Consider the following 10266-nt stretch of genomic DNA (forward strand, 5'->3'; position numbering starts at 1 on the left):
TTTTTTTTTTTTTGTAGAGACAGAGCCTCACTTCATGGCCCTCGGTAGAATGCTGTGGTGTCATACAGCTCACAACAACCTCCAACTTCTGGGCTTAGGCGATTCTCTTGCCTCAGCCTCCGAGTAGCTGGAACTACAGGCACTCGCCACAACACCCAGCTATTTTTTTATTGCAGTTTGGCCAGGGCTGGGTTTGAACCCACAACCTATGGCATATGAGGCCAGCGCACTACCCACTGAGCCACAGGCACTGCCCTAGTTCTTCTATTTTTAGTAGAGGGGAAGGGTCTTGCTCTTGCTCAGACTGGTCTCAAACTCCTGAGCTCAGCCTCCCAGAATGCTGAGATTACAGAATGCTTGAGCTACCACACCCAGCCTTTGTGTTACTTTTAAAATTTCACACAATCTGATAAAGAAAAGCAGCCACAGGAAGAATTCACTCTGTTTCTCCAGCCGACACCCCCGGACTAACTCTGGAGAATAGAACATTTTGTCCATCAGGCCTCAATGCACACATGGACCCAGAAACCTCACCTCTATGTGAGCACAAAAGATGAAAACCTTAATCAGATCCTGTGGCAACAAAGGTTTGGAGTGCTGGCACTTGAGAACATTTCTGCTGGATTTTTTTTTTTTTTTTCAGTTTTTGGCCAGGGCTGGGTTTGAACCCACCACCTCTGGCATATGGGGCTGGCGCCCCACCCCTTGGAGCCACAGGCACCGCCCTGCTAGATTTTTTTGATGTTCAAGCATGAACTCCTGGATTAAACAGCCTACCAAAGGGGAAACCGGTACTGCACTTTGGGTTCGTGTTATGCAAAGGACATTTTATTCTATCTTCTTTTTTACTCTGTTGCAAATAACCTTTGTACCATTCCTTAAACTCACACAGATGTGACTGCATTGGTCACATCAAGCTAATTTGCGGCAATGTTCAGGGCCAAACAGGTATACTGCTGAAAGCAGTGGTTTGGGAGCCGGTTCCACAGCATCGTAAGTCAGCAGTAATCACATAGCATTGGTGGTCCCTTTATACCCAAATTTGCAACATGCCATGGAATGTTCTGGTTAGGGGATTACTCTTGGGAGTCTAGACGTGAACCCTAACTTTGCCACTAACTTTGGTCTTTAGGCAAGTCACTAAACCTCTTTGTGACTCAGACTCTTCATCTGTAAAATGGAGATAATTACAGTCCTCAGGAGGTTGTAAGGATTAAACAATGAAACAGGTAAATGCTTAGGACAGTGCCAAGCACAACAGCTGTGCACCTAGGACAGCAGATGTTATTAACTATCAAGTGTCTGATTGACAAAGGCCTGTGCTGGCCAGAAATATGAGACCTTCTGACACCCACCCCCCTTCCCATTTTACAGAAGAAGAAACTGAAGTTCTGAGGAAGGCAGCCAACTTGCACTTGTTACACAAACAGAACAAACTCCTTCATAACCATTTCCCTTTCTGTGAATTCCAGCACTTTACCTAAACTCAAAGAGCAACAAAGTGTATTCCAAAATCTTGAGTGGGTGAGAAATCAGCCGTGGGAATCGATTTTATCCTGGAAGGCCCCGCCTTGGTTTGGTCCAAGAAAGCACGCTTTGGAAACGGTGAAACCATTTGAGACCCACGCCCTGCAGGCCAAGGTCCTCCGTCTCTTCCCACTTCCCAGGCATGGAAACAGCCTTGGCCTCTGCCTTAGTGAACTGGTGCACACCAGCTGGAAATTATCTCTGCCTTTTCCTTTTTCCTTCTGAACTCCTTGGACGAGGGAATGAGTCAGGGGGAAACAGATGACCAAGGAAAACGTAAAAGTTCCTGCAAAGAGGGACTTGGACACGTCTTCTGGGTGGGTGATACCGGAGACCCTGTGGCGACCAAGAGGCCCCAAAGGCAAGGACCCGTGTTGGGGAGGACGCTGGAAAACCGAGCGAGGCTGGACGAAGACGGGGTCACAGGGATATAAAGGGATGAGGGCTGTCAGAGGCAGAGAAGGGGCTAAAATGACCGCAGGCCGGGAAGCGGAAAGAGTGCGTAAAGACTAAGCACAGCAAAACCCTCGAGCCCCAAATGGGTAAACTGAGGCCCATGGCGGCGCGGAGACTGCAGAGTCTCGGGCCAGAGAACAAAGCGCGGGCCGGGCATCTCACCTGGTTGTAGAAAACCTCGGGCTGCTGGTTCGGGGCAGGCACCGCCTGGGTGGCGGCGGCCGACAGGAGGCGGCGGCCCAGACGGGGCCCGAGGCTGGCTGCGGCGCGCAACATGCTGTAGCGAAGCGGGCAGTACAGACACGAGCAACGCAGACACCAGCAGAGGGACGAAGCCTGTGCCTCGCGGCAGCTGGGACTACTGCGCCACCGCCTCGCTCCACCCTCCCCACCCCGCGCGGCCGCCAATGAGCAGGCGCGGGGCGGGGCGAGGGGCGTGCCCACCACATCCGACCCGGGTTAGCAGTCTGCGGTGGGAGCCTCTCCACCGCCGCCCTTCGGCAAGACCCCATCTAGCGAATGCAGCTCTCTCATCCGCGGAGAGACACGCGGTTCCCCATGACGGAGACGCCCGGTCGTCTCAAACAACTATAAAGCCAAGGAAGTGAGCAGGGTGAAGAGACGGGTAGAGCTTGTCTGTAAAGGTCTTGGGACGAGCATCCCAGGGGGAGGAGACAGCAAGTGCAAAGGTCAGGAGATGGCACCACGCAGGCACACATTAGAGAAATGAAAAGAATGGAACTCAGTGAACAAACGAGTGGCTTTGGGAGGTGAGGTGACAGGTGGGAAGGGTCAGGGCAGGCAGGATCTTCAGTGGAGTTTAGAATGGGGTGTCTCGTTTTATTTTCTTCTTAAACTCATCTCAGGACAATGCATGAGCAGAGAGCAGTGGTGGAAGTAAAGATTTTGCGAAGTCATTTATTCTGGGGACATCCCGAGCTGGACACTGAAGACACAAGAAGAAATAAAAGGGGATTAGGTGGGAAGGGAATAGATAACTCATCACATGTGTGCATTTCAACCAGATTAATGTCAGCAAAACCCAGAGGAGCTGAGCTGTGTCCAAAGAAGTGTGTTTTGACAGCAGGAAATTGGATGAAAGGGGCCCATCTAAGCAACAGGTGTGCAGGGAGCGGTCTGTGGCTGGAGCCCCTGGGGCTGAGGCAGAAGTTGGCCAAGGCCCAATTGAAAAGTACCAAGCAAAAGTGTCCATGGCAGGGCCAAAGGAGACCAACAGTGTATGAGTTTGAGTTGCTTTGTGTTGAAGAATTAATATGATATCAAAAAGACATTGTAACAGCGTTTCTGTTAAGAGTCCTGCCCCAACATTCTGGTGACCAACCACAATAAAGTTCCAGCTCATATCTCATAGGTGGAGATTTCTGAAATTCTCTTCAGATGGGAACTTCCAGGAAGAGAGGAAAATAGCTTTGGAGAGCAGCTGCAGGGAAAATCTGAAAAGGGAGGGAGGCTCTCAACTTTCTGCAAATTTAGCCACCCAATCCCCACTTTCCCATCCCAAAGGCACTTGCCTTTTTCACTTAGCAATGTGGATGGAGGGAACACATCCCCATTCTTTTTACCAGCTTCATGGCATTCCACTGGATACATGGACCATTTTTATGAACTTCCTTTGAATGGACATTTAGGTTGTTCCCAATACTTCTTTGCCATTACAAATGATGCTGCAATATATATCATTGACTTACCTGAGAGATTAATAGAAATGGAATCACTAGGTCAAAGGATATTTATAATTTAAATATAGATATTCCTATATAACCCTCTAAAGTTTGATTCATGTACATCTCCTGTCACAACTAAGTTTCCTTACACCCTCACGGATAGAATTTTTTTTAACCATGCTGATCTGATAGGTGAAAAATAGCATTTCACTACCACATTAATTTGCATTTTTCTTCTTATGACTGAGTTTAAGCATCTTTGCCTAGATGAAGTCATCTGTGCTATGAACTATGAAACTTGCTCACTTTTCTGTTGGACTGGAGAGAGAAAGAAAAGGGGGCGATTAACATTTTGTCTATATTTTCTGCCACTTTTTTAAATAAACAGGGTCTTGCTCTGCCACCCAGGCTAGAGTTCAGTAGCAAAATCATAGCTCACTGCAACTTCAAACCCCTGGGCTCAAGGGATCCTCCTGCCTCAGCCTCCTGAGAAATTGGGACTATAGGTATACCACCACACCTAATTTTTAAAATTTTGTTTTTGTAGAGACAGGGTCATACTGTGTTGCCCAGGCTGGTCTTGAACTCCTGGCCTCAACTGATCCTCCCACCTTGGCTTCCAAAGTGCTGGGATTACAGATGTGAGCCACCATGCCCAGGCTTCAGTTCAAAGTCAACCAAATACTTCAGACCAAGAACTTGTGGATGTGCTGAAACCCTAAGATAATTATGGCTCTATGTGGCTCAGTCTTTCCAAAGCATTATCTAAAATCCCTCAACCTAGATTTTGCCCTGACAATCTGTATGGGCTCTTTTCTTCCATGTTTTCTCACTTTTGAGCCAGTCTTTGTTCTAATAAAAATCTCCTTTTCTCTAAGTACACTTTCCCTCTTGTTCTTCATTACCCCTCATTCTATGGACTCATTGCTAGGGATAGAGCTAGCAAAAGCACAAACACCTTCAGAGTGCTGAAATCTTTGGGACAAACATCCCAAGACACTTCAGTTTTCTCTAAAATGTACATGTTCTTAGCTTTGAAATGCTCCTGAAACATTTCATTGTTAGGACTCAATTAATTGTGTATTTTCGGCTCAGCGCCTATAGCTCAACCGGCTAAGGCGCCAGCCACGTACACCTAAGGTGGCGGGTTCGAATCCCCAGCCCGGACCCGCCAAAACAACAATGACGGCTGCAACCAAAAAATAGCCGGGCGTTGTGGTGGGCGCCTGTGGTCCCAGCTACTTGGGAGGCGGAGGCAGGAGACTCGCTTGAGCCCAGGAGTTGGAGGTTGCTGTGAGCTGTAATGCCACGGCACTCTACCCAGGGGGACAGCTTAAGGCTCTGTCTCAAAAAAAAAAAAAAAAGTTGTATTTTTTAGTTTGAAAAATAATCTAGTTCCACCTACTCTCTAAAAACCATAATACCTGGGTGGGCATTGGGGCTCACTCCTGTATTCCTAGCATTCTGGGAGACCAAGGCAGGTGGATTGCTTGAGCTCACCTCTGGCATATGGGGCCGGCGCCCTATTCCTTTGAGTCACAGGCACCGCCCCCCAACCAACATTTAAACAGGGAAATGTTATTTGCCCTCTCAAGTAGGAGGAAAAATGTGGTTAGCTGCCTGCCTTGTCTACACATACACACACACACACATAGAGCTGGTGCATACTCCCTGCATGCAGCCAGACCCACATGGCAGACACACCTTCATGGGGCCTGACCCCCGATGAGTAGTCAGGGGGGAATCCCAAGATTATTCTAGTACCATCAGGAGAAACTCATAAACCTTCTTTATGGTAAAGCATACTGTCTTTCCTCCTACTTTCGCAGGAGAGGCAGCCAGCACCTCTCAGGAACCCCCTTAAAGATCTTAAAATTTCATGCTACAGAGCAGAAAGAGCTCTGGAATCTTCTGAATTTAGGTTTGGGTGCACTGATCACTATGTGATCTTATGCAAGTTAGCAACCTCTTTGAACATCAATGTCCTCATCTCTAAAAGGGGCACAAAAAAAGCAACTGCCAATTGTTATAAGGGTTCAAAGTAATACATATATGGGCAGTTCTTGGCATCTGGTATAAATGAAACACCTAGTGGCTCTTGTAGTTCTATCCAGGTACATCTCACACACACACACCCCCGTCCCCCTGGTGAGGGAAGTCTAGCCATTCTCCTCACCTTGTACTCCCATCCAAGTACTAACCAGGCCCAACCCTGCTTAGCTTCTGAGATCAGACAAAATCGGGCGCGTTCAGGGTGGCATGGCCATAGACCACCTTGGCTTCTCAAAATGGGTCACAAAACAAGTAGCACCGCCTGTAAGTACTTTTTTTTTTTTTTTTTGAGACTGAGTCTTACTTTGTCACCCTCGGTAGAGTGCCATGGCATCACAGCTCATAGCAACCTCCAGCTCCTGGGCTTAAGTGATTCTCTTGCCTCAGTGGCCCAAGTAGCTGGGACTACAGGCTACAAGCACGTTTGAAAGGCATATGTGGCTTGGCGCCTGTGGCTCAAGTGGCTAAGGCGCCAGCCACATATACCTAAGGTGGCGGGTTCGAATCCAGCCCAGGCCGGCCAAACAACAATGATGGCTGCAACCAAAAAATAGCCGGGCATTTTGGCAGGCACCTGTGGTCCCAGCTACTTGGGAAGCTGAGGCAGGAGACTCACTTGAGCCCAGGAGTTGGAGGTTGCTGTGAGCTGTGATACCACAGCACTCTACCAGGGGATAGCTTGAGGCTCTGTCTCAAAAGAAAAAAAAAAAAAGAAAGAAAGGCTATGTACTGAAACAACTGGATTATACTCACTCTCCAGTGGCATTCCTTTCCTGTTAAAATTTGAGAAACTTGGCTATGTAAGCTGGTTTGAGCGGGTCCTCAACCTTCCTGAGGCCCCCACAGGCCTGTACCCCAACCTGAGCAGAATCTCCCCTTCCTCAGCTTGCTCCTGGCTCCAGCCATGTGAACAGGAGGCACGTGCTGCATGTTACTGGACCACTCCCCAGGGCTTCTGTTGGCCACTCCTCCCGGAAGTACCCTCACCCTTTCTTCTTCTTGCTCAGGTCCTGGCTCAGATGCCTTTTCTGGAAAGAGTCCTCCCTGAGGCCCCAGCTCCCATCCCCTCAGTGTCAACTCTACCTGTTTTGTTCACTGGCATAGTCCTTCAGAGCTAGACCATTGCCTGGGTCAGAGATGGGGCTCAGTCCACAGTGGTGAACAGAATCATCTAGCACTATGGTCCCCAAACATCAGGCCACAGACCAGACCAGTCTGTGGCCTGTTAGGAATCTGACCACACAGCATGAGGTGAGAGGTAGGTCAGTGAGTGACACTTCATCTGTATTTACAGACGCTCTCCATTGCTTGTGTCACTGCCTGAGCTCCACTTCCTGTCAGGTAAGCGGTAATAAGATCTCATAGGATTGCTTGGAAGAATCACAACCAATGGAAAAGAAAAAAAAATAGATTCTTACAGGAGTATAAACTCTACTGTAAATGGCACATGAGAGGGATCTAGGTTGTGCTCTCCTTATGAGACTCTAACTCATGATGATCTGAGGTGGAGCTAAAGACATAAGTAACACACTCTGGGGGTATCTGTCACTGTTTCCCATCGCTCCCAGATGGAAACATCTAGTTGCAGGAAACAAGCTCGGGGCTCCCACTGATTCTGCATTATGGTGAGCTGTATAATTAATTAATTATATATTACAGTGTAATAATAATAGAAATAAAGTGCACAATAAACGTAATGTGCTTGAATCATCCCCAAACCACCACTATCCCCACTGGTGGAAAAATTGTCTTCCACGAAACTTGTGCCAAAAAGGTTGAAGACTGCTGACCTAGCAGAACTGCAGGGTCTGACTTAGGGGCTGCCAGGACTCACAATTCTGTAGGCTGCATTCCTGGTACCTCAAGTGGCTCCAGCCCTTGAGGCAGAAGACCTGAGAATGACCCACGTCACCCACAGCACAGCACCTATTTTCATCTCTGCAGCTGCACTACTGAACATGCAAGGCTAACCTTGGAGGCCACAAAAGAAATTCATAGGGTTGTGTGATACACTAAGCCACATCACTGCCTTTTCTAAAAAAAAAAAAAAACCTACCTCCCTCCTCAGGTTCAAAGCAGAACTCAGGCTGCTAGAATCTTACCAGAGTTTGCAGAACATTCCTTGCCAGTGTGGCTGGCATTGATAGCAATAAGTTCGAAATTTTATTTATTCTATTTTTTTCAGACAGAGTCTCACTCTGTTGCCCTTGGTAGAGTGCTGTGGCACCATCATAGCTCACAGCAACCTCAATTTTTTGGGCTCAAGACATCCTCCCGCCTCAGCCTCCCAAGTAGCTAGGACTACAGGTGCCCACCACAATGCCTGTTTGTTAGAGATGGAGTCTTGCTCTTGCTCAGGTTGATCTCGAACTCCTGAACTCAAGGGATCCACCCACCTCTTCCTCCTATAGTGTTAGGATTACAAGCATGAGCCACCAGGCTGGGCTAAGATTTGATATTAATTTACCTTCTTTGAGCAACAAGCAGTTTCTCAAGTGTGGGGGAGGAGGGCAAGCTTGGGGAAAGCACATCTGAGGAGCCTATTCACAAGGCCCCTGTGACTTTGTAGCAGGGATGTGGGCCCTCCTGCTGTAAGGAGTACTCTCAGGGAAGTAGTTCTTATGAGGTCACCTCCAACACAGCAGGTGAGGGGGATTGTCTGACCTGAAATGGGCCTTGGCCCCATCACCACGAGTTAGATTAGCAGACTGATCCTAAGTGTTGACAGTTTATCTGTCCATGCCACCTGGGCTCACAGGGCACCATTTACTCAAGGATTTCTACTCTCCTCAGAAAAAGGCATACTGTTCTCTAAATTGTGCTCGTATACTGCCCACCCCCTGCCCTGCCCCCCAATACTCTGACAGCATAGGGCAGACAGGGAGTATGGAAACTGCAGGGGCCTCACACATATCTCACCACAGCTCCTTTGGGGACATTTCTCTGAGCACAGAGTACAGAACTTGGTGACAGAAGGTGGCTGATTTAGGACCTGGCAGGGCTCATGGCATCCACACCCCACATGGGTAAGGGACAGAGGAAGTGGCCAGGATTCTGGAACACAAGTATGAGGAGGGAAGGTGGCAACTGATGTACTGAGATGGAGGGGCTGAGGTAGAACTTCTAAGCTTGGTTCCTTTTGTATGACACAGAAAGGCTACAGAGTCTCTGAGATTTGTTTTCTTATTCTTTTATGTCCCCAGAGCCACTTTCCAAAATAACATTTAAATTAATATTCTGTGTGACAGACAATCAAATGAAGGAAATCAGATGCTACTGGCATCACAAGTTTGGTTTCATTCTGTTTTCCTAGGAGCACTCTGGCACCGCTTCCACAGCAGGGGTGGCCTTGGCAGGTCCCCTAAGGTGTGTCCACATTCTCACAGCTAGAGAGAGAGGGGAACTCGGGCTGCCCAGCCCTGCACCAAGAGCTCAAAGACCTGCTTTTCAGGCTCCGTCCCAAAACCTGCTCAGCTTGCAGCTAATCCCCTCTCTCACCGGAAATACAAACACTGCTTCTCATAGAAACATCTTCTATGGCAGCAGTTCTTAACCTGTGGGTCACGACCCACAGGAACTGTATTAAAGGGCCGGGGCATTAGGAAGTTTGAGAACCACTGTTCCATGGTGACCTGAAAAGGCTGAGTTCATCCCAGTTGTTCCAGGGTAGAGATGCTGGGCAGGGTTCGAAACTCCCACACAGCAGACCTCTCAAAGCAGTTATGGTTTCGGCTCTGGGAGTGGCCGGCACAGCTGGGACATCCAGCCCACACAGTCCCAAAGGTTTAAGTGCGGTGCTTTAGCTCCATCTTGGCCACTGTTGCCTGGTGCACTTCGTCAGGACCATCAGCAAAGCGCAGTGCACGGGCCCAGGCAAAGAAATGAGACAGGGGGTAGTCGCTGCTCAGTCCTGCTGCTCCAAAGGCCTAGAGGACACAAGGTGGGAAGGGGAGGAAACCCTGGGTGAGCCCTCACCTCTGAGGGTCCCAGGAGGAAGGCCTGTGACCTGCTTGTAACAGCTTGTCACAGTCAACTACTCAGGGGGTCCCTTAAGACATGTATGTGATAATAACAAATAATCCTGAGACTTCAGGTGGGCCCACACTTGCTGTCCCATAGATGCCAGACTCACTAAGCCCGCTCTGCAGGGGGTTTCTGTTCTATACTGGGGCCAGCTGTTAGGATTTGAGAGGGAGGCATCCCATACAGGTAAGAGGCTGTGCTCTGGGGTTACAAAAACCCAGCTCCCTATAAACTGAGTGACCTGGACAAGTCACTTCCTTTTTCTGTGCCTATGTTTTCTCTCTCTTTTTCTTTTTTTTGCAGGTTTTGGCCGGGGCTGGGTTGGAACCCGCCACCTCCAGTATATTGGGCTGGCGCCCTACTCCTTGAGCCATAGGTGCCATCCTGTTTTCTCATATATGTATACACACACACACACACACACACACATATGTATATATGTGGGTTTTTTTTAGCTAGGGCTGGGTTTGAACCCACCACCTCCAGTGTATGGGGCTGGCGCCCTACTCCTTGAGCCATAGGT

General features: G+C 48.7%; 2 protein-coding genes across 2 annotated transcripts in view; both read right to left on the reverse strand.

Moving 5' to 3' along the window:
* The window catches only part of ALDH2 (aldehyde dehydrogenase 2 family (mitochondrial)), a 33863-nt gene extending 31539 nt beyond the window's left edge, over positions 1 to 2324 (reverse strand). Inside the window, exon 1 of the mRNA XM_003795983.3 lies at positions 2146 to 2324. Within this exon, the coding sequence (XP_003796031.1) occupies positions 2146 to 2259 (114 nt within the window). The 5' untranslated portion in view covers positions 2260 to 2324. The remainder of the gene's footprint in view (positions 1 to 2145) is intronic.
* A 6590-nt stretch (positions 2325 to 8914) lies between these two features.
* The window catches only part of ACAD10 (acyl-CoA dehydrogenase family member 10), a 73306-nt gene continuing 71954 nt past the window's right edge, over positions 8915 to 10266 (reverse strand). The window contains exon 21 of the mRNA XM_012809036.2: positions 8915 to 9646. Coding sequence (XP_012664490.1) covers positions 9506 to 9646 — 141 coding nt within the window. The 3' untranslated portion in view covers positions 8915 to 9505. The remainder of the gene's footprint in view (positions 9647 to 10266) is intronic.

The sequence above is a fragment of the Otolemur garnettii genome, unplaced genomic scaffold, assembly GCF_000181295.1.
Source record: "Otolemur garnettii isolate 467f Iridium unplaced genomic scaffold, OtoGar3 scaffold00099, whole genome shotgun sequence".
NCBI lineage: Eukaryota > Metazoa > Chordata > Mammalia > Primates > Galagidae > Otolemur > Otolemur garnettii.